Raw genomic sequence first — 25,126 nt, forward strand, 5'->3', positions numbered from 1 at the left:
CTGCTCGGTGCCCGAGGGCCACTTTCCGGGCCACCTGGTGGACATCGGCGGCACCGGGACCCTGTCCCACAGCTACCAGTATGAGGTGTGTCTGAAGGGAGGTTCTGGGACCACCAGCGAGTTCAAGTTCCTGAAGCCTATTGTCTCTAATCTGCAGTCTCAGAGCATGGGGAGGGAAGTAGAAGAATATCCTTCATTTCGGAATGATTTGGGTTTCTAATTAAGACTGAAAAATAAATGTGAGTATTGTGTCTGTGAATGCATTCCTAAGAAACTTATCCTGAGTTACCTGTAGTGGAGTGCTTTCACATTGTTTAAAGTATTCTTAAAGTCACACAATAAATTTATTTACACAGAAAATGATCCAACTTTAGCCCTATGAACCTTCCACAAAGCATAGAATGTGTCTATTTATCTCTAACAATTATGCATTTTGTGCAGTCTATGTCGTGATAAATCTTGTTTGAGATGTTGTAAATTGTTTTTCATTGCCTCTAAAGTTTATAGCTACTTTTATCTTCTGAGTTGATTTCCATGTTGTAGAAATATACCTACCGAAGTTTTAGAAGCATAGATCATGGAATATCTTTTAAAGCTTTTTAAAAAGTACTTAGAATGTATCATACATTAACAATTTTAATATAGAAGTAAACCTAAGAGGGGAGGTATTTTGTAAATGAGCAAATAGATGTTTGCAGAGGTTCAGTAAGTTCACTAAAGTCACCAACTAAAAATGGCAGAGCTCAGCCTCTCTCTTAGATCTGTCTGATGCTGGGACCTTGCTATGATGCTATACTGTTTTCTGCCATTAGATATCACCTGCAAAGTTTCTGCCTAATTAAGGAAAATAAATCTCTTTTTCCTGTTCATGTTCCTCTTCAGTCTATTCAATATTTGGAAATAATAATATACATATTGGCTTTTTGTTATATTTTCTTATAAACCAATAATCCAGCTTTTCTAGATCAATTATTTAACTATTATTAGTAAAGCTCTGATCTAACCAAATCCCAAGTAAAAAAAATTGAAAAATCAATCTGTACTTTCTTCTTATTACGTGAACATATGACCTTCCTTTCACAGAAAATATTAATGAGCCTGAATAGAAATATTGCATAATTTTGATTGCTTCATTAGTTTATTCTTTTCCTCACACCACAGTAATTTTCTACAGTAGTCCTAACATACGTTTTAAACACGTTTTCCTCCTTTAATTTGAAAGTTTATTTTTAAAGTTCAATATACTGCAGTGCTGAATCTGGAAAATATAAGAAAAGGAATACTTTTAAATATGTAATATTAAAGAGAAACAAATTATCATTAAATTACTTAGAGATTCTGGGGAGGTAAGGAGAAGCTTTGTTTGGTATAATAATCTGTAACTGCTGTTTTTTTAACACTATCCAGATAATTTTTGTATAGCCGTCTTCTGAATATGTTATAAACTAATGCTGGTAAATCTTAAAATAGTACTATTACTGCATAATAGGATACAGTCTAAGGACAAAAAAAACCCTCAGTAAAATCTTAAGTTCTCATAGTGTCAGGCTAAAATTATCCAGTTTTTCCAACAAATCAATAACATGGAAAAAGGCAGGAAGGAATTTTACACAATAAAATAAATCAAGAGACATACCAACCAAATGTAATGTGAGTGAATCTTGTTTCAAACAACCATAACAACTGTGAAAGAATTGGAGAAATTTGAATGTAGATGATATTAAATAATATTAACCTAATTTCTTAGGTATGGTATGGATGGCATTGTAGGTTTTTTTGTTTTGTTTTGTGTTTTGGTCATTAAAAGTTAGAGGTGTATAATGAAGTGTTTATAGGTGAAATTTTAGTTTGTCTGGGATGTGGAAATGGGAGATCAACAATTATGGCAAAATATTCAGAATCGTTGAAGCTAATTATGAGTACCTGGGATTTATTCTACTATTTCCTTTAATGGGGTTTGAAATTTTCAAAAATAAAAGTTTTTAAATTGACGTTGTAAGAGGAGAAGTAGAGTTAAAAATAGGACATGCTTTTAGGTACAGAAACACCACCGCTGTCACAGATAATACCTCTATTAGACAAACTTTCCAGTCTTTCCTTGTTTAATCATTTGACATTATAACTTCTACCTGAGATAATACTGTTCATGCATTCTTCTACCATGTGAATATTGGGTGTTTTTCTAGTGATGACAATGGACTCATGCAAACTCAGCTAACTGGTGGCATCAAATTACATGCCTGGTGTGTGTGTGTGTGTGTGTGTGTGTGTGTGTGTGTGTGTGTTTATAAGGTTAATTTGTCTTTGCTTCAGTTTCCTCATCTGCATGGGGGGAACTCATAGCAGCCCTATGTAGTAGGTACTATTATAATCTCCACCTTACAGATGAGGAAACTGAGGTAGAGGTTAAATAATTTGTCCAAGGTCCACAGCTACTAACTATTCCCTTGTTCATGGCAATAAAAGTACATGATTCTGAAACTTTTCCATGTTAGTCCCTACTAATTTCATTTCTCTTGTGAGGCCCTCAGGCAATTGTCTGCCCTGTAAGGTCTGGCGATAGTCAAGGTAGTGTTGTAACTTGTACAATATAGGCAAGAGTTAGGACTATTGCATCCATTTTCATCCCAGAAGATGTAAAATCCTGTGAGGACGCGTGGTGGCGCTGCAGGATAAGAAGGTGCAAACCAGAACCTCAGCTTCGGCTCCATTAACAGGCAAAATTTACCAGCAGAGCTTGGAAGCCCAAGGGAAGCTCGGGTGCCACAGAAGAAAGACTGGGTCCTCTGAAAAGCACTACTCACCGGAATATTTCTGAGGCATCCTGTGGAATAATCACAGTCTCAAATACTGAGTTCTTTTCAGCTCAGCGGAACCAGCCTCGCCACAGGCTGTACCAAGCAAGAACAATGGAGGCCAGCAGGAAGATCATTTGCAAACAAAGGCAAGTCGTTTTGCTCTTTCTCTTCTTGGGCTTATCTCAGGCGGGCCCTGAAGCTAGGCGTTATTCTGTGGTGGAGGAAACTGAGGGGAGCTCGTTTGTAACCAATTTAGCCAAGGACTTGGATCTGGGCCAGAGTGAACTCTCCAGGCGGGGGGCTAGGGTAATTTCCAAAGGGAACAAACTGCATTTGCAGCTCGATCAGGACACCGGATATTTGTTGCTAAATGAGAAATTGGACCGCGAGGAACTGTGCGGTTACACAGAGCCCTGTGTGCTGCGTTTCCAAGTGTTGCTAGAGAATCCCTTAGAGTTTTTTCAAGCTGAGCTACAAGTAATAGACATAAATGACCATGCTCCGGTGTTCATAGAAAAAGACATGTTGCTAAAAATATCAGAGAGCACTCCTCCTGGCACTGCATTTCCTCTGAAGAACGCTCAGGACGTGGATGTAGGCCGAAATAATATTGAGAGTTATATAATCAGTCCCAACTCCTATTTTCGGGTCCTCACCCGCAAACGCAGCGATGGCAGGAAATATCCGGAGCTGGTTCTAGAAAAAGCGCTGGATCGCGAGGAGGAACCTGAGTTCAGGTTAACCCTCATCGCTCAGGATGGCGGCTCTCCACCTCGGTCTGGCACTGCTCAGGTCTACATCGAAGTCATGGATATCAATGATAACGCCCCTGAATTTGAGCAGCCTTTCTATAGTGTTCAGATCCCTGAGGACAGTCCCATAGGCTTCCTGATTGTCACGGTCTCTGCTACGGATGCAGACATAGGAGTCAACGGAGAGATTTCCTACTCACTTTTCCAGGCTTCAGGAGAGATTAGAAAAACCTTTGAGATCAACCCCATGACAGGAGATATTCGACTGAAAAAACATCTTGATTTCGAAACAATTCAGTCCTATGAGGTCAATATTGAGGCCAGAGATGCTGGAAGCTTGTCTGGAAAATGCACCGTTCTGACTCAAGTTTTGGATGTGAACGACAATGCCCCAGAAGTCACCATGTCCGCACTGACCAGAGAGATCCCTGAGAACTCGCCTGAGACTGTGGTTGCAGTTTTCAGTGTTTTGGATCTTGATTCGGAAGAAAATGGGAAAGTAAGTTGCTCCATTCAGAACGATCTACCCTTTTTCCTGAAATCTTCCTTGGAAAACTTTTACACCCTAGTCACAGAGAGACCGCTGGACAGAGAGAGCAGAGACAAGTACAACATCACCATCACCGTCACTGACTTGGGGACCCCCAGACTCAAAACCCAGCACAACATAACCGTGCTGGTCTCCGACGTCAACGACAATGCTCCGGCCTTCACCCAAACCTCCTACACCCTGTTCGTCCGCGAGAACAACAGCCCCGCCNATAATTATATATACATATAGTCACGGGACGTGGAGCAGAGTGTGGGAATGGAGTCAATGGAATTGTAATAGATAAGCATGATATTGGGGGTGGGAGGACAGTAGATGGGGGGTTGTTACTTTGTGAGGGGTGAAAAGGATAACTTGCATTATTCTGTACACTTGAAACTAACAATAAAAAAAATCAAAGTTAGTCCAAAAAAAATCATGAATAAGATATTAAAATTTGACATAAAGTCAGTGCTGTGGTAAAAAAAAAATAGGACTAGCAATCCTGTCTTTATTTAAAATGTTGATTTTTTTTTGGCATGGATTTATGCATTAATTTTGATTTTTTTAACATATTATTTTAACATGTTGTTAAAAAAGGACATGTTTGTAACTTTTTCATAAACTTTAAGCAATTAATTTCCTGCTATTATTGTTCAGTACCTAACACACTTAAACTTATCTCATCCATCCTTCACATACAGCTATCTCACTATTTGCTGGTACTGCTCTACACAAACCGAAACCTCCATTTATTGTTCCACTAACAACAGTTTTTTCTGATTTTCTGTGTGAAAGAAAAGAATCAAATTCTTTTTTATCCCTGTTATATGTTTCTCCCTTATACTTTTAAAACTCTTTCAAATGAACTTTTACTTTTATATAATCAAGGTTGCTGTTTTATAAGTCTTTTGTATGATAGGGCATTCTGCCCCCAAGTTTCTGTCTGAGTGGAAATTCTGACAGGCTGCTCTCTGTGAATCACTGCAGGACCAGGTTTAAAAAAACATCAGACTTGACTTTACGGAGCCTTGTGATGAATGGGCAGGGAAGTCTTCAGGATGTGGCCCTTCAAATGAGTGGATTCCAAAGGCTTTATGCTGGGTTTCCAAGATCTCCACTAAATGTCTTAGTGTTCTCCAGAAAGATTCCTTTTATTTCTTTAGAAACCAGCCTTATGGTTTTTGAAGGGAGGTCATAGGAGGAAATAATTGTTATTATGAAATATTAGTATATATGTTATTATGTATTAGTGTGTTACATAATGTATTACACACACTCTATGCATTTGGCCGTTTTCTAAATTCTTTATACATATCCCACTTAATCTTCAAAATAATGGTACAATTGGCACCCCCCATTTTAGAGGTGAGCAGCTGGGACATACAGAGTTAAAATAACTCACCCAAGGCCACCTCGCTAGTAAGTGGTGGAATCAGGATTTGAATCCAGGCAGCCTGACCCCAGAGACATTGCTTTTTTGGTTTTACTTTTTCTATTTTGAAATCTACTAAACATTTTAAAAAGTGTATGCAATGTATATGTGCAATTTAAAATAAAAATAATAAAATGTTCACCCATAGCTATCACCCAGCTTAAGAATTAGAACAATGCCAAGACCTTGGAAATCCCTGTGTGCTTCCTTCGTTACATCTTCCATCCTCATGAAAATCAACACCTATCCTGAAATTTTTATTAATTATTTATTCTTTATAGTTGTAGCAGATATGCATATGTCTCTAAATGATATATTATTTAGCTTTGTTTTTGAAATTTATATAAATGGATTAGTGTAGAATGGATCATCTGTGAGCTTACTTTTTTCAGTCATTAAGTATTGAATTCATCCATGTTAATGTAGTTCATTCATTACACTGCTCTATAGTATTCTATTGTATACACCTTTACCTTTGAATTCATTTTGCTGTTGATTGACTTTTGATTTACTCCAAGAGTTTTGTTACTATGAATAATGCTGCTATAAGCATTATTGTATATATCTCCTCATGCACATGGGCCAGAGTTCCTTTTGGGTACATGCACATCAAGGAAGGTACTACCTGGTCATACCAAGAACCAAAAAGATATCAAAGTGAATGAAATAGACAGTTAATAGATGCCAACACCAAGATGACAGATGTTAGAATAATCTGACAAAGATTTTTAAATGGACTTCAAAAAATGCTTCAACAGGGCAGGCCGAGTGGTGCATTGGTTAAGAGCTGGCTTGGGATTCCAGAGGGCCCCCGTTCGGATCCCACTTATGAGAGCCAGTAACACTGCCCTCTACAGCTAAGATGCTGAACAACAGCTCAACTTGGAGCTGGGCTGCCATGGGTCGCTGGCAACGGCATAGGCTGCAGTGGGTTGCCATGGGCTACTGTGTGTGGCCAGCAGCCNTGTTCTCGGTGCTGGCGTTCATCGCGGTGCGGCTGTGCAGGAGGGGCAGGGCCGCCTCGCTGGGTGGCTGCTCGGTGCCCGAGGGCCACTTTCCGAGCCACTTGGTGGACATCGGCGGCACGGGGACCCTGTCCCACAGCTACCAGTATGAGGTGTGTCTGACGGGAGGCTCAGGTACCAGCGCGTTCAAATTTATGAAGCCTATCGTGTCCAATTCCCAGGGCCAATACCCTGGGCCAGAATTAGAAGAAAACCCCAACTTTAGGAATGACTTTGGTTTCAGTATTCAGTGACAGTAATTGTTTATCATATTCCAAATATTTAAAATTGATCAGTTTAAGATGATGGTTTTTCTGGCCACCTATTATGAATTTTAAATTACACTAAACTTGCTTGCAACATTTCTTATATTAGTTTTTTGTTTTAAAGAATGATATGTTTTCTGCATTACTATAACAAGATGAATGCTCTTTAATCTTTAATCTAAAAAGGCTAATGAAGTCAGTAGTTGTACAAGTCTTTGTTCCGGAATAGCTTAGGAATGTGTTAGGGAAAATACAGGGAAAAGATAATTCTGTATAATTGATTGTATTTTCTTGAACTTTTTAGTTTTTCCTTATTAGTTTTTAAACCATTAGGTATGTATAAGCAGTAATGCACTAACACTTATGCTGAAGTATGCCTAACCAGAAAGGGACGAGAACTAGTACAGTGAGAATTTGCCTCTTGCTTTATTTTGTTCTCGTAGCACTTATCTTTGATAATGTTTTCTCTTAAAATGTTATACCAATTGTGCTTCCTTTCATTATTATACCAGTGTTCATTTTAATATAATTATTTTAATTGCTTTCCATTTAGTTTCATTGGTGAGGGAAAGTTACACCATATTTATCCAGTGAGATAAAACAGCGAAATAGTGAAACTGGCTTTTCCCATTTGCGAAACACTGAGCATCAGTGACAGAAAATGGAGTGGTCACCCAATATCCATTCATCTTTTCTTGTTTAGTAACAGACTCCAAATTTTACTTAGGGCATTAATATGCTTATTCAAAAGAATACATTTTGCCAACCTTCTTGGCAGCTAGAACAGGACACTTGACTAGATTTTAGTCAATGACATGCATATACAAACGTGGTAGAAGTTCTTGGAAGAGGACTCATCTAGGAAGAAGTCTCTTTTTGTCCTTAGAGGACAAAACTGCTCCTTGCTGCTTATAATGTGTAAGTCATGGCTGGATCACAGTCAGCCATGTTGGGCTATAAAGCAACACTGAAGATAAAAATAATGGACAAAGACAGTCAGTACAGAATAAACTTTAAAGAGATGAGGGTTCCTCATGATCATAGAGTCATTGTCTCATCCCTGGATTGCTTACTTCTGAACTTTTCTTATTTGAGAAATAAAGGAACTTCTATTTCATTTAAGCCACCATCATTTTAGTTTTGTGCTACCTCCAATGGAATCTAATCCTAATGCTTTAACATTAAGACTTTTAATTAAAACATTATATAAATAATATATATTACAGGTCTTAAGTGCACACATCAGTTTCATCTAACTGATCTTTCTTAAGCTTTTATTTTTTATTTCTAATTCAGTTAAAAGTAGTATGGAGGGTACTTTACATTCATTATCTTTTTAATCCTCTGCCAAACCTTAAGGAAGTAGGCATATTATCCCCTCTTTTACATTTAAGTAACTGAGGTTAAGAAAGGTTAAGTAACTTGCTTGCAATTCTGAGTAATAAAAGGAAAAATTTGAAATATATTCTAAGTCTACTTGAATTGAGCGCCCCAGCTCTTAACCTATATGCTATAATGGCAGGTGGTAATTGGTAGCATTGTCTTCCTAAGAAAGGAAGTGAAATCCATCTGTTCCATGAACTGAACTCATGTAGAAATATAACTTTTGGTCTATAGTTTGTATTTGTTTCTATACCAATGGCCACACTGCCTGGACCAATAAACCCAAAGTTCTTATGAAAGCACTGACCTATGCAAACCAGGAGTTTAGGCCAAAATTTATCTTCATCACAAATGACTCAGCCTGATGTCTTCCTGTACATTCTCAACATATCACATTCATTATTGCAGAAATGAATGCCTTGAATAGGGAGTAGTATTGCCCTATGATTGTTTTTCTTGAATTTCTTCTATCCATTCAGTCTTTTTTCATCATCCCTAAAATATATTTTTCATTTTCTTTGGAAAGTTGAAACTTGCTTTATCATATACATCTTTGTAATTCTTTCATTTGTATTAAATATACTGTATTCATTTTAGCATACCATTTATTTAAAATCAGTTGCTATTGTAGTATTAATTCTAAATTAACTAATTTGAGAGAAGTATAGGCATTGTTGTGGAGGTATTTTTATGACTAAATAATTTAGAGATTCCAGAAATTTAATAGGAAAAATGTATAGGTTCCAATTATTTTCTGTTACAATGAATGATATGTCTTTGGCAACTCCTCTTAAAAAGTATGCTGAAAAAAGATGTCGGGGATCACAAACAACTTTGTTTTGAAAGGATGGTTCACCAGAACTGAATCAGATATTTTTCAGCATTTGCTCTGATAATACTATTCTTGCAGATAGATAAATTTTTGTTGACCCAGCAGCTGGGTACATGAAAATCTATGTTTGTGTTATGTATTAGTTTTCTATTGCTGCTATAAAAAATTACCACAAACATAGTTGCTTAAGACAATAAGAATGTATTACCTTATAGTTCTGTAGATCTCAAATGTGGGTCTTACTGGGCTAAAATCAAGGTGTCAGCAGGGATGCATTCCTTTTTGGTGGCTCTAGAGGAGAATCCATTTCTTTTTGTTTTCTAGCTTCTAGATGCTGCCTACATTACTTGACTCATGGCCCCTTATTCCATCTTCAAAGCCAGCAGCATTGTATCTCTTTGACCCTTCTTAGTCACATCTCCTTTGACCATACCCAGGAAAGGTTCTGTCCCACTCAGATAATCCAGAATGATCTTCCCTTTACAAGGTACTCAATTCAATTATGTCTGTGAAGTCTCTTTTGCCATGTATGATAATATATTTACAGATTTGGGGAATTAGTGCATGGACATCTTTCAGTGCGTGGCCATTATTCTGCCTACCACAAATTGGCTACTTGGAAGAAAATTATCCAGTCTAGTATTACCACCTGTGGCCAAAGGCAAGCACACAAAGGTCTTTATATCAGGAGGTTAGGCTTCAATGTTTAGATGCTTTAATCCCAGACAAGGTAATTAACAAACTTCTCAAAATCCTTAACAAAAACACTGAACAGATATAGATATCATGAATCTTGATGGCAATTCAATTCAAATTTTATAAATGGAAAATCTGAACAAAATAATAAAATCTGATAAGGGACTTGTATCTAAAATAGCTAAAGAACTTTTAAAACTCAATTATAAAAAGACACATAACCCAGTTTAAAAATGGGTGACGATCTGAATGGACATGTATCAAAGGAAGCTATATAAATAGCCAATAAGCACCCGAAAAGATGTTTAACAGAATTACTCATCAGAGAAATACAAATCAAAATTATAATGAGATGCTACTTCATACCCACTAGGATGGCTAGAATCAAATAGACAGACAACAGCAAGTGTTCAGAGGATGAGCAAAAACTGGGATGCCGATGCACTGCTGATAGGAATGTAAAATGGTGCTGCTGTTTTGGAAAAGACTGGTAGTTCCTCAAGTAAACATAGAGACATGATATGACTTAGCAGTTCTTCTGGAGAAATGAAAACATATGTCCACACAAACACTTGCACATGAATGTTTATAGCAGCATTATTCATAATAGTCAAAAGTTGGAAACAACACAAATGTCCATCAACAGGTGAATGATCAAAATGTGATATATCTATACAGTGGAATATTATTCAGCCACAAAAAGGAAAGAAGTACCGACACATGCTGCAACTTGGAGGATCATTGAAAACATATTACGTTAAAGAAGCCAGTCACAAAAGTCCACATATTATTTTATTCTACCCTTATGCAAGTCCAGAATAGGGAAGTCTATAGAGATAGAAAGTAAATTAATTGTTGATTAGGGCTTGTGGCAGGAGGGATGGGGGAATTAGGGGAGGTGATAACTAAAGGGTGTGGGGTTTTTTGAGGTAATGAAAATGTTCTAAAATTGATTGTGGTGATGGATTCATTACTCTGTCCATATACTAAAAGCCACTGAATTATATACTTCAAATGGGTAAATTGTATGGTATGTGAATTATATCTCATTAAAGCTGTTTTTAAAAAAGAATAAAACAGAAATATTGTGCTTGTGAAACTGTTCCCATGTTACTTTGAAAACATTTTGCTCCTAAATGTATGTCCTTTTCAGCTTAAATGTTTATTATTTTACTTAATCATTAACCTCAACAGCTTTAGTCAATAACATAAGTGACAGTTGTTCTTTGTACTCCTCCTGTGCAACAACACAGAGGTCTATCTGAACACACCAAAATTACACAAAAATAGAACTCAGTGTTTTAATACAGAACAGAATTTACACAATCTATTCGGTGCATTCAGGAGAATTTTTATCCAACGTTAAACCAGAAAATACAAGACGCTGTGAGAACGCATGGTGGCGCTGCAGGTTAAATGATGGAAAATAGAATTGCCTACGCCGCTCCCGTATCCAGTTTCACACTGCCTGGAAGCTAAAGAACAGCTTTCTCAGCCAAAACAAGTGAGTGTAAAACCTCTTTAAAGCCTCCATTTAGCGGCATACTTCTGCCGTTCTGGACTTCAGTATCAGGCTACCAGGATCCTGGGCACACAATAAAGCTCCTGTGAACCAAATTTTCAGGAAAGAGCAATGGAGATTAGATGGATGCGCAACCAGAGACAAAGGCAAGTCCTAGTTTTCTTTGTTTTGCTGAGCTTCCCAGGGGTGGGCGCCGAGTTAGGGCCCTATTCAGTAGTGGAAGAAACGGAGAGGGGATTCTTGGTGGCAAATCTAGAGAAAGACCTGGGATTGAGGTTGAGAGAGATGTCCACCCGCGGGGTCCGGATCATTTCTCAGGGGCACAAAGAGTATTTGCTGCTCAAGGTACAGACTGGAGATTTGCTCATAAATGAGAAACTAGACCGAGAAGAGCTATGCGGGTCCACAGAGCCTTGTGTACTACATTTCCAAGTGCTAATGGAAAATCCCTTAGAGATATTTCAGGCTGAACTGAGAGTAAAAGACATAAATGACCACTCTCCCGTGTTTCCTGAAAGAGAAATGATTGTAAAAATACCGGAAAACAGCCCTCTAGGAATCGCATTCCCTCTGAGTAATGCTCTGGACTTGGACGTAGGAAGCAACAATGTTCAGAACTATAAAATCAGCCCCAATCCCCATTTCCAAGTTCTAACCCACAATCGCAGCGATGGCAGAAAATACCCAGAGCTGGTGTTGAACAAAGAGCTGGATCGGGAGGAGGAGCCTGAAATCATATTAACTCTGACTGCGATGGATGGCGGCTCTCCGCCTCGTTATGGGAGCACCCAGGTTCGCATTGAAGTGGTAGACGTCAATGATAACGCTCCTAAATTTGGGCAGCCGCTCTACAAAGTGCATATTCCCGAGAACAGCCCTGTGGGTTCCCTGGTTGTCACCGTCTCTGCCAGCGATTTAGACAGCGGAGTCAATGGGAAAATATCATACTCATTCATTCAGCCTTCAGAAGATATTAGAAAAACTTTGGAGGTGAATCCTATGACAGGAGAAATTCGACTGAGGAAACAAGTGGATTTTGAAACACTTCGGTCTTATGAAGTGGACATCAAGGCCACTGATGGGGGAGGTCTTTCAGGAAAATACACTCTTCTCCTGCAGGTGGTGGATGTGAATGATAACTCCCCAAAAGTGACCGTGTCAGCACTCACTGGCCCCATCCCAGAGAACTCACCTGAGGTTGTAGTTGCTGTTTTCAGTGTTTCAGATCCCGACTCCGGGGACAACGGAAACACTATTTCCTCCATCCAGGATGACCTTCCTTTTCTTCTCAAACCTTCAGTCAAGAACTTTTACACGTTGGTAACGAGCAGAGCCCTGGACAGAGAAGAAAGAGCCCAGTACAACATCACCATCACCGTCACCGACTTGGGGACCCCCAGATTGAAAACCCAGCACAACATAACGGTGACGGTCTCCGACGTCAACGACAACGCCCCGGCCTTCACCCAAACCTCCTACACCCTGTTCGTCCGCGAGAACAACAGCCCCGCCCTGCACATCGGCANAGAGGAAAATACCACTTTCCGGAATAGCTTGGGATTCAATTAGGGATCTATCTGATCATGATGCAGTGTCTTTTGTCACTTATCTCTAATTTCCCCAGATAGAGTTTGAGAGCCTCATGGACAAAAATCCCACCGTCAAGCATAACCTTGATTTCCCTTTTGTAATGTATTTGTCCATTGCACTTTATCCTGTCCAATTTTGGAAAACTCAGTTCTAGGCCATTACATTATTTACATAATACCATTTCATATTCATGCATGATGTTGAGTTTCCGGAAATGTTTGCTCCTCCTGTTGGCATTTGTTGCGATGAACTGTATAAATAAAATAAAAAATGTTAATTGCTTTTCTCTCTATTCGATCCATTTTTCATCACACTGTGAGTATATTTGATGCTAAATAGCAAAAATTTTAAAAATGTTTTTACATGTTTTTAAAATTTTGTTTTCAAAGCAATACATGCATATGATAACAAATGTAATATCTGAAAAAACATGAAACCAACGATCTTCTATCTATGGTCGTCTCCTAGCTCTCATCCCCACTGGCAAACATTTTGTTTTAAACAAGCATTTTTATTAAATTATAACATACATACAGAAAATGAACAAATTCTTAATGTTAGCTCAGTGTATTTTCAGAAAATGAAAATACTCAGCATCAGTATCTTGGTGAAGAAAGGAAACATAACTAGTATGTTATGCTGTACAAATTATCCCTACTAGTCCAAGTATAACAAATATCCTGACTTCCAATACTATAGCTTTGCTTGTTTTGAATTTATAAATGGGATCGTATAGTATGAACTGTTTTGTGATTTATTTCTTTCACTCAACATGTTTGGTTTTTTTAAAAGATTTTTTTTAATTGAGGAATTGGGGAAGGGGAACATTGTGTTTTCCCAGGACCCATCTGCTCCAAGTCAAGTTGTTGTCCTTCAATCTTAGTTGTGAGGGCTCAAGCTCAGCTCTAAGTCCAGTCGATGATTTCAATCTAATTGGTGGGAGGGGGTTAAAGGGAGAGTGAGGGGGGTTAGGGGGGAGTGAGGAGGAGGTAGGCGAATCCGAATCCTTGCTGCTAAGAGCAGGCGCTCTCACCTGCTCAACGGCAGCTCAGCTCAGGCGCAGCTCAGTGGGAATCTAACCTGTGACCCTATTGCTCAGAGCTCCCGTTCTTAACCAACTGAGTCACTTGGCCGGCTTCTCACTCAACATGTTTATGACATTTATCCATGATATTGTTTTGTAGTTCTTCATTCTCATTTGCTGTATAGTATTCTACTGTATGAATATTTCACAGTTCATTACCCATCCTACTGTAGATGGATATTTGGGTTGGTACAAGTTTTGGGTGTTTGAATAATTCTGCTCTGAACATTCCTGTGTGTGTCTTTTGGACAACATGTATTTGCATTCTTTGGGGTAAATACGTAGGGGTGGAATTGCTGCTCATTTAGTAAGTACATGTTTACTTTTCATAAATATTTCCAAATAGTTTTTAAATGTGATTGTAGCAATTTACCCTGCTGTCAGCAGCATCTGGATGTATCAGTTCCTCCACATTCTTGCCAACACCTGATATTGTCTGTTTTTCATTTTATCCCATTGGATATCACTTTTAAACTTTTTACTGTGTAGCTTTTCTATATTTACTTCATTATCAGTGAAGAATATGTTTGTCAGAGAAAGACAAATACCATATGATCTCACTTACACGTGGAATCTAAAAAACTGAATAAATGAGAACTGTAAACAGAAATAGTCTCAGAGACACNGGTGGCTGCTCGGTGCCCGAGGGCCACTTTCCGGGCCACCTGGTGGACATCGGCGGCACCGGGACCCTGTCCCACAGCTACCAGTATGAGGTGTGTCTGACGGGAGGCTCAGGTACCAGTGAGTTCAAGTTTCTAAAACCAGTTATCCCCAATCTCGCATTCCAGAGCTCGGGGAAGGAAAAAGAAGAAAATCCCTACTTTCGGAATAGCTCTGAGATTTAATTACTCATAGGAACCTATAAAAAGGACATTAACTTCTAATGTATTCTGTCCACTATCTAAATTGTTTATGCCCACCACCACCAATAAGGTGCTGTTTAATTTTCTCTATTTGGTTCATCCTCAATTTCCAAATTTATGCTTAACTTCACAAATTTTCTTTTCCTCATTTTTTAGCCCATTTTAAGTATTTCTTAATAGAATCCCAATGAGCGTAATAGGGTTTACCTTCAAAATTAATTTCATGAAATTTTTTCCATCTTATAAATGTCTTTATTGACATTCTATTTACATTTTTAGTTCTTTCCCTAGAATTTCTCCAATTATTAAACTGCTGCATGTGTTTGTACATTTATTATCTGATATTTTTTCTTTTTATCCTTTCAAAACTGGTATTTTTGTTGGTTTGTTATTGTTTTCATTATAGCAATTTTCTTAAACTGTGTTAGTTTTTTTAAAGTTTTATTTTCCCTATATTTCTATCTGCCTATTTAATATATAATATTTCTGTTACTTTGATATGATAAATATTAGACTTATCTAAAAATGAGAAGAAACAGCATTGTAAGATATTGAGTGTGTGTTTGTGTGTGTGTATGTGTGTTTAAGTTTAGAGACAAAAAAATTTAGGCATTCTATAGCATTATGTAGAAATATTTAATAATTTTGTGCTTTTAATTCTGTATGAAGAAAATCAGAGATTCTTGTTAAGTTTTTAATGGCTAACAATGCAGCCCTATTAAGTAGAAAAAATAGAAGTCATCAGGCAGAGATTTATATGGTATCACTTTTATATTCAATAGAGTGTTTTTTGGCAGTATCTAGCCCTTTCCCTGTATAATAGCCCTCAATTTGTTCTGTGTTTCTTGCTTATTATGGGAAAAATAGAGCTTCTTTCTAAATATTAGGCCTTTGAATAAAATTCTATCCAAGGCAGATGTTAAAATGCTGCTCTTACTTTCAATAGTGTTAGAATGGGCATTAGTATGGCCTACTCTTTACTACCTTTCTTTGGTGCAGAGAAATTAGATCCCATTAGATCTTAATTAAGAGGGCCTTTGAAATAAGCTCAGCTCCCTCTTTAATTCTGCAAGTAATTATAAAGCTAGCTAATATAAGAAAAACAAAGACATTAGAAAGAAAGGGAACAGAAATTACAAAGAATAAGTGAAAGAATACAATTTTCAAATGATAAGGATTTAAAAATACTGAAAATTATTTTATTTCCTACTCAAGGGTTTATTTATGCATGTCTGAATACAGCAAGCATTTAGTGAGTGTCTGATTTGCCAACCACAGATGAGAAAGCAGAATTTCCATCCTTAAGTAGGGACAGATTGGCATAAAATGGGAAGCAATAGTATTTACAGGGCAATATATACATTTTATGGGAGCACAGAAGAGGGATAGTAAATACTTCCTTCCGGATTATAGAGTGATGATTCTATTTAGGCAATGTACAATAATTATATTTTGAAGAAATTTGTTGAAGAAGTTGTGAAGCAAGTTTCTTTCATCAGTTTTTGGTGTTCTCATGCCCAGTGTTTCTTGAAAAGTAAACTCTATTATTTTGGTGGTTCCAGAAGTCACCACAATTTTCCCTTTGGTTCCTGGGGGTAGTGTTAGGAGTGAAAGGCCTAGTGCAGAACTAAATCTAGCACAATGAGTTAGATAGTTAACTGCTAGAAACACTGTTTTTGCAACTGTTGAATTTTAACTTTCCCCATGAAGCAATGAAAAATCTCAACAACACGAAGTGTTCTCCATCACAACATTATGTTTTACAAAACGGACAAAATAAAAATGGAATATTTAAATGAACCACTGAAGAAGAAATGTATAAAAATATACACACAAGTTGGGTACAGGCATTTGAGTCTATTGGAGGCCACGCGATGGCGCTGCAGGCTAAAGAGACAAAAAAAGAATTGAAGTGAGAATGCTGCGGAAATCCCTAAAAAAAAAAAAAGGAAGAAAGCGGCAGGAAGGCTGCTGGGAGAATAGCCGTAGCTGCCTAGGATTGGAGATGGAACAAAACCCCTACCCCATGGCGTAGGTCTGGGTTTTGCGACTGCTGTTTCTCTATGCTGGGAGCTGTGATTGTGACCAGTATTGACGAAAGATGTGTTCCAAAGAAGCTATGGAGGCTGGAGGGTTGTTCTGCCAAAGACAAAGGCAAGTCCTGTTTCTCTCTCTGTTTTGGGGAGTGTGCTTGGCAGGTTCTGGGTTTGGACAATATTCAGTGACAGAGGAAACGGAGAGAGGATCGTTTGTGGTCAATCTGGCAAAGGATCTGGGGCTAGGGGATGGGGAGCTGGTTGCAAGAGGAGCCCGGGTGATCTTTGATGATAACAAACAACACTTGCTCCTGGATTCTCATACTGGGGATTTGCTCACAAATGAGAAACTGGACCGGGAGAAGCTGTGTGGCTCCACGGAGCCCTGTATGCTGTATTTCCGAATTTTAATGGATAATCCCTTTCAGATTTACCGGGCTGAGCTGAGGGTCAGGGACATAAATGATCATTCACCAGTGTTTCGGGACAAAGGCACAGTCTTAAAAATATTAGAAAATACAGCTGAAGGGACAACATTTCGACTAGAAAGAGCACATGATTCAGATGGAGGACCTAACAGTATCCAAAACTATACCATCAATCCCAATTCTTTTTTCCATATTAAAATTAGTGACAGTGATGAAGGCATGATATACCCAGAGCTAGTGTTGGACAAGGCGCTAGACAGGGAGAAGCAGCAAGAGCTCAGTTTAACACTCATGGCGTTGGATGGCGGGTCTCCACCCAGGTCTGGGACCACCACTATACGCATTGTGATCCTGGATGTCAATGACAATGCCCCACACTTTTCTCAGGCAACCTATGAGACCCAGGCTCCTGAGAACAGCCAGGTAGGATCCATTATTGCTAAAGTCTCTGCAGAAGATGTAGACTCTGGAGTCTATGCAGACATATCCTATTCACTTTTTGATGCTTCTGAAGATATTCAAAAAACCTTTCAAATCAATCCTTTTTCTGGGGAAATCGTTCTCAGAGTGTTGCTTGATTATGAGCTGGTAAAATCTTACAAAGTAAATATACAGGCAATCGACGGTGGGGGCCTATCTGCAAGATGTACTGTTTTGGTTGAGGTATTAGACACCAATGACAATGCCCCCGAACTGATCATGTCATCACTTTCTAACCAAATTGCTGAGAACTCTCCTGAGACAATACTGGCAGTTTTTATGATTAAAGACAGAGACTCTGGAGAAAATGGAAAGATGGTTTGCTACATTCAAGATAATCTGCCATTCCTTCTGAGACCCTCTGTGGACAATTTTTACATTCTAACGACAGAAGGTGCGCTGGACAGAGAAAGCCAAGCTGACTACAATATCACCATCACTGTCACCGACTTGGGGACCCCCAGACTCAAAACCCAGCACAACATAACGGTGATAGTCTCCGACGTCAACGACAACGCCCCGGCCTTCACCCAAACCTCCTACACCCTGTTCGTCCGCGAGAACAACAGCCCCGCCCTGCACATCGGCAGNCCAGTGAAGCAAAGTCCTCCACAACTAGACTGAAGAACAAAAGGACAGCAACTTGTCTGTTCCCCTTCCCCCAACTCCCCAGCGCTGTTCCCATCCCCCAATTCCCCAATAAAAATCTTTTAAAAAATGCTTCAACAAGTAATTACAAACATGCTTGAAGCAAATGCAAAAATAGGGAGTCTGAGCAAAGAAATAAAAATTGCAGCAAAGAAATAAAAGATATGAAGAAATACCAATGGAAATTGTAGAAATTAAAAACACAATCTTGAAATGAAAAACTCAATGGATGAATTCAACAGCAGAATAGAGGGGACAGAGATTCGGTGAATTTGAAGGTAGAACAATAGAAATTACCAAGTCTGAACAATAGAGAGAAAATAGACTATAAAAAATTAACAGAGCCTCAGGGACCTGTAGGGCAATAATAAAAGATCTAACACTTGAATATTTGTGTCATTGGACTCTCAGGAGGAGAGGAGAAAACTTTCCAAATTTGGCAAAAGATACAGACCCAGAGAATCAAGAAGCCAAACAAATTCAAAACAAGATAAACCAAAAAAGATACACACCAAAAGGCATCAGTCAAACTTCTGAAAACTAAAGAGAAGGACAAATCTTGAAAGCAGCCAAGAGAGAAATGTCATGTTACCCATAAGGCAATGACAATTTGAATGACAGTAAATTTCTCATCAGAAGCCATGGAGATCAGAGTGAAACAATATTTTTCAAGTGCTGAAAGAAAATGACTATTGACCCAGAATCCTATATCCAGGAAAATATCCTGCAGGAAGAGAATTTTTTGTCTGTGGACCTACCCTAAAAGAATGACTAAAGGATGTTCTCCAAACAGAAAAGAATCAATTTTAAAAAGGAATTTTGAAACATCAGGAAAAAAGAAAAGACAGTAAACAAAAATGTGGGTAAATGCAATAGTCTTTCCTTTTCCTCTTGTGTTTTCTAAAATATATTTAATGATTGAATTCAAAATTATAACACTGTCTCATGTAGTTCTAAATGTCAGTAGAGGAAATATTTAATACAATTATATTATAAATGGGGGATGGTAGAGGGATGTCAAAGAAAGTATGTTTTCCTCCCTTCTGTGCAACTGGTGAATTGACGATACCAGTAAACTATGATAAGTTATGTACAGAGCAACCATTATGAAAGCTACACAAAGTGAAACACTTAAACCCACTATAGATAAATCAAAGAAGAATTCTTAAAAATGTTCTAATAATCTACAAGAAGGCAGTAAAAAGAAAACAGGGAAACAAAAAACAGAGAGAACAAATACAAAACAAAAACAAAATGGTAGACTTAGCCTCTAACATTAATAATTACGTTAAATGTAAATGGTCTGAACACACCAATGAAAACAAACAGATTGACAGAATGGGTTAAAGAAAACATGACGAATTAAATGCTGTTTATAGGAAGCTTCACTTCAAATATAATGATATAAGCAGATTGAAAGTAAAAAGATGGAAAATATATTATGCAAATATAAAAAAATAAAGCAAGAGTGGCCATATTAATGTCAGATAATGTACATGTCAGAGCAAAGAAAATGACCAGAGACAGAGTGGAACATTATATAACCATAAAAGAAGAAGACGTAGCAATCCTAAATATGTATACACTAAATAATAAAGTTGCAAAATATGTGAAGCAAAAACTGATAGAAATGAAAGAAAAAATGGACAGATCCACAAATCAAAGATTTCAACACCCTCTCTCAACAACTGACAGAGCAACTAGACAGAAAAGTCAGTAAAGATACAGAACTCAATAACACTATCAATCAATAGGATCTAATCCATTTCTAGAACACCTAGCCAGTATCAGAATACACATTCTTTTAAAATGCTCACAGAATATATGCAAGATAGACCACACAAATAAGGCCATAACACGAACTTAAATCAATTTAAAAGAATTGAAATCATTCATTGTGGATTCTCCAACCACAATGGCATCAAACTAAAAATCAATAACAGAAAAATAAGAGGAATTCAAATAGTTGGAAACTAAACAATACACTTCTAACTAATCCACGAATCAAGACAAAGTCTCAAGTGAAATTAAAAAAATACATCGAACTGAATTGGAAATGAAAACACAATACATCAAAATTTACAAGGCACAACTAAAATCGTACAGAGAGGGAAATTTATAGCACTAAATGCATACATTAGAAAAGAGGAAGTCTCAAATCAATCATCTAAGCTCCCATCTCAAGAACATAGAAAAAGAAGAGAAAAATAAACCAACAGCAAGCAGGAGAAACAGGAAGAAGGATATAATAAAAATAATAAAAGAAATAAATTCAAAACAAAAATAATAGAGAAAATCAATGAGACAAAAAGCTGATTCTTTAAAAGAATCAATAAAATTGACAAACATCTAGCAAGACTGACAAAAAGTGTTCTTCCACAACCATTTGAGATTTCAAATATGTCTAGCATCAAATCCTTTATATTTTCAAATTTTTCTGTGGCATATCTCCCATCAAATGAGAGGGTTTTTAAAAGTGATTACTTACACATCTTTATCTTTTCTCTCAATATTGTTTTCCTTGCATATAGCTAAATTAAAGATTTAGAGTTTAAGAACTTTCAATTCATCCTTTATCTTTCACTTTAAATAAACCTGAAGAATTTTGAAATGTTATAATGGATTGAAACATGTATAGCATAAAAATGGAAATCAGCCAGATCAACTATGTAACAATTATAAGCTAACTAAATAAAATTAAGTTTAGTATACTTTACAATATTCCATCAGTTAAAGTGCTATTTCAACTCACTGGTAATAAGCCAGCTGAATTAATCCTAAAACTATCTGTCACTTCACATTGGCATACATGAGCATAAGGAGCATGGGACATGGTGCTTTTTTACATCGCTTGTCTTTCCGTGTTGTGTCCAGAGGAGATCAAATTTTTGCCACCTAATTGTTAAAATTAACCTGGAAAATATGAGTAAGGTGATTCCCAGTGAATGACGGATATGTTCTATATCTTGAAAGAGGTGTGGGTTAAATGGATGGATCCATTTGTTAAAATGCTACAGTTAAGATTAGTGAATTTCAATTTGTGAACATTACATTAAGAAAAGAATATACCAAAGTAAACATTGAGTGGGAGGCAGAGAGTGGAGGGAAATGTATAGATGAAACAAGACAATATTGTGAAGCCGGATGATTTGTAATGGAAGTTTATGTTTACTTTGTATATGTTGAACTGTTTTCATAACAATCTTTAAATGAATATTCCTTGTGAGACATATTTATAAAAGCAAAGTCAATTCAACTCTACTCTGTAAATCCAATCAAAGAAAAAAGAAGAAAACAGAGAAACATTCATCTGAAGGAATCTAATGTACCATAGTCACTTTCCATAAAAAGGCAGTTTTTTCACATACCCAGCTGATAATCTTTGGGGGCACATTAAGATATTATCTTCTTTCTGTCGTAATGACCAACATTCTCAAAGACATTTCAATGATCTAAATTGAGTTTTACACACAGTGTGTACTGCTAATAAAATTTACTTTAAAATGAAAAATAATTCAGTAAGCTGTATTTGAGGGTGCCTAGTGGTACTTCAGGCAAAAAGAGTGAGTAAAGGATTCTGAATGCCAGTGATGCCACTTAGCTAGAATCAGAATGTTCACTGAAAGAAGGAAGCATTGAGGATTGAACTGGAAGTAGCTTTTTTTTTAGAGAAGAAATTAAACCCAACTAAGATGTTTAGGGTTGTTGGTTTTACTTTATCAGTTTGTTATTTATATTCTCAAGAAAGTTTATTTTCAGTAACATTTATTAAGTGAGCCATGGATGCTGGTCATGGTGATATTATTTTGATCCTTCTGGGCAGATAGAGGTGCTTTTCAACTACAAAATTATTTCACCTGTTCAGAGTTTAGATTTTATTTAGCTTGCTTTATTTTACCTAGAGTTTAAGTATTTTGGAGAATATCTTCATTTTAAATCTTCCATCATTTTGGCTCTTACCTGAAGTGAATTTTGCTTGAACTCAATTGATTTCACCTCTCAATAAATCTGAAATGAATCTGAAATGATTTATGTTTGGTGTATTTTGTGTTCTTATATGTGCACTGGCTCATTTCATGTATTTTCAGGATATTTAGAGATACATTTTCCTATTTATCTGAGCAGAAACTGGTGAGATAACAATAGATATAGCCATGATGAATCATAATTGAATTCCATGGTATCCACTCAAATGTAATTCACTTTCCACACTACCTATATTTATGTAGGACCTAGTGCCATCCTTGTTGTGAGAGGATGGTTGAGGTGAATCATGAATGTTTGTTTTCTGCATTATTTTGCATTGCAAAATAATTGCATTATGTTCTTAGGACATGATAATATATTTGGATCTTAGGATAGGAGGGGAATTTGATTTTTAAAGTTATAGTAAAATGAACAATCCTAATAAAAGCATGACCAGTTTGATCCATACAAAAATGAAGTAGAATCCTAAAACACTTACTTATGACAGATGCTTGATTGCTCCTAGTTCCTCTTTTAAATAACTTAATTTGATAAGATATTTCTATCATAAGCATTTCTTGGCCTCAATTTTCCTCCTACCTAACTGTTCCCTTTACTGTGCAGGTGTAACCACAAAACAAAGTAAGTCTGTTGTTTATGCTATTTTATCAGTCATATAATTTAGAGAAATGATTGTTTATTTTACCATCAGTGTTGCTAACCAATTTTTACATTTTGCATAGTTTGAGGATATGTTTGTTGAAACGATTAAATAGTGTACTTCTTGGATTCACACATTATACTGCTCATCAGAGATAGTTGCACTGCTAAACAATAAAAATTGATTATAGAGTGTTTACAATATCTGAGGGAGTGATTTTTAATTAAATGTTAATGTGCATGAAAACCGCCTAAGGAGAAAGATTGAATTTGAGATTTCCGTTAGCACCACCAGAGAATTTGATTCTACAATAGACCTGGAGGGGAACCCAGGAATTTACTTTGGAAAAACCTCCAAGACTCTCAGGTAATCCTTTATGAAAGTGGTTTGCCCACTCCAGTTTGAGAAACACCGACTCGACCTAAAAGTCTTTACAATGCTCAGATTTTGGAAATGGTATTGACCTGCAAGTACCTCATGAAGTTATTAATTTGAACGCGTGGTGGCAGTGCAGGCTAAGAGAGTAAATCCAAGTTCTGCAGATTCCGCGGACGCCATTTCACCGAGAAACCCAAGAAAAAATACAGAGCGCATTTAACCTAAAGCCAAGATAAAAGTGTTCAGAAAGGCAGTCATCGCTAAAGTAAAAGAACGAATTCGAAGCAAAGACCTTCAGGACGGTTGAAGGTGGACGTGGTGATTGGGAGTCCAAAAGGATTTTTCCTCTGCAATCACGCATAACAATAGAGATGGCGCAAACAAAAGCCCATCGCAAGAAAAGGCAAGTGGCGACCTTCATTGTATTCATGCTTTTGTGGGAGGCGGGTTCAGAATCTATTCAGTATTCTGTGTGGGAGGAGACAGAAAGTGGCACATTTGTTGCCAACTTGACAAAAGACCTGGGACTCAGGATGGGAGAGCTGGCTGCGCGGGGAGCCCGGGTTGTTTTCAAGGGGAACAGACACCATTTGCAGTTTGACCCACAGACCTATGATTTGCTGCTAAATGAGAAACTGGACCGGGAGGAGCTGTGTGGCTCCACTGAGCCGTGTGTGCTAGCTTTCCAAGTGTTACTGGAAAATCCCTTGCAGTTTTTCCAGGCTGCCTTGCGAGTCAGAGATATAAATGACCACGCCCCGGAGTTCCCGGCCAGAGAAATGCTACTAAAAATATCAGAAACTACTGCACCAGGAAAAATATTTCCTTTGAAAATGGCACAGGATTTAGACGCGGGTAGCAACAGCCTTCAGAGCTACGTACTCAGCTCCAATTCCCACTTCCACGTTCTCACTCGCAATCGCAGTGACGGCCGGAAGTTTCCGGAGCTGGTGCTGGACAAAGCGCTGGACCGCGAGGAGCAGCCAGAGCTCAGGCTAACCCTCACGGCACTGGATGGAGGGTCTCCACCCCGGTCAGGGACCACAGAGGTTCAGATCCGGGTCTTGGACAGCAATGACAACGCCCCCGAGTTTGCTCAGGAGCTTTATGAGGCTCAAGTCGCCGAAAACGAATCCCTCGGTTCTCTGGTTATTACAGTCTCAGCGAGAGATTTAGATGCAGGATCCTTCGGGGAGGTAACATATGCCCTATTTCAAGTTGATGACGTTAACCAACCCTTTGAAATAAACACAAACACAGGAGAAATTCGACTGAGAAAAACGTTGGATTTTGAGGAATTTCAGTCTTATCACGTGGATGTTGAGGCCACCGATGGCGGGGGACTATCAGGAAAATGCTCTATAGTCATCAAGATCCTGGACATGAATGACAATGCCCCTGAATTGACAATGTCGTCACTCATCAGCCCCATCCCTGAAAACCTTCCAGAGATGATAGTGGCAGTTTTCAGTGTATCAGATGCAGATTCTGGAAATAACCAACAGGTTATTTGTTCTATAGATGACAATCTCCCCTTTCTTCTAAGACCATCGGTGGAGAATTTCTACACCTTGCTAACAGAAGGACCTCTGGACAGAGAGAGCCAGGCAGAGTACAACATCACCATCACCGTCACCGACTTGGGGACTCCCAGGCTGAAAACCCAGCACAACATAACCGTGCTGGTCTCCGACGTCAACGACAACGCCCCGGCCTTCACCCAAACCTCCTACACCCTGTTCGTCCGCGAGAACAACAGCCCCGCCCTGCAC

The 25,126-nt window shown here is 38.0% G+C and overlaps 3 protein-coding genes across 3 annotated transcripts in view; all 3 read left to right on the forward strand.

Annotated features, from left to right (window-relative positions):
- LOC109392674 (protocadherin beta-5-like) overlaps positions 1-2,251 on the forward strand; it is a 9,228-nt gene extending 6,977 nt beyond the window's left edge. The window contains exon 3 of the mRNA XM_019661293.1: positions 17-2,251. Coding sequence (XP_019516838.1) covers positions 17-220 — 204 coding nt within the window. The 3' untranslated portion in view covers positions 221-2,251. The remainder of the gene's footprint in view (positions 1-16) is intronic.
- A 31-nt stretch (positions 2,252-2,282) lies between these two features.
- On the forward strand, positions 2,283-15,091 carry LOC109392683 (protocadherin beta-13-like). Its single transcript, XM_019661305.1, has 3 exons — positions 2,283-4,316; positions 12,109-12,701; positions 14,499-15,091. Exons 1-3 carry the CDS (start codon positions 2,910-2,912, stop codon positions 14,737-14,739), a joined length of 2,241 nt encoding a protein of 746 aa, XP_019516850.1. The 5' UTR covers positions 2,283-2,909; the 3' UTR covers positions 14,740-15,091.
- Positions 15,092-23,154: 8,063 nt separating this feature from the next.
- The window catches only part of LOC109392692 (protocadherin beta-6-like), a 6,106-nt gene continuing 4,134 nt past the window's right edge, over positions 23,155-25,126 (forward strand). Inside the window, exon 1 of the mRNA XM_019661312.1 lies at positions 23,155-25,122. Coding sequence (XP_019516857.1) covers positions 23,726-25,122 — 1,397 coding nt within the window. The 5' untranslated portion in view covers positions 23,155-23,725. The remainder of the gene's footprint in view (positions 25,123-25,126) is intronic.

Source organism: Hipposideros armiger, unplaced genomic scaffold (genome assembly GCF_001890085.2).
Source record: "Hipposideros armiger isolate ML-2016 unplaced genomic scaffold, ASM189008v1 scaffold_11, whole genome shotgun sequence".
In the NCBI taxonomy this organism is placed as follows: Eukaryota; Metazoa; Chordata; class Mammalia; order Chiroptera; family Hipposideridae; genus Hipposideros; species Hipposideros armiger.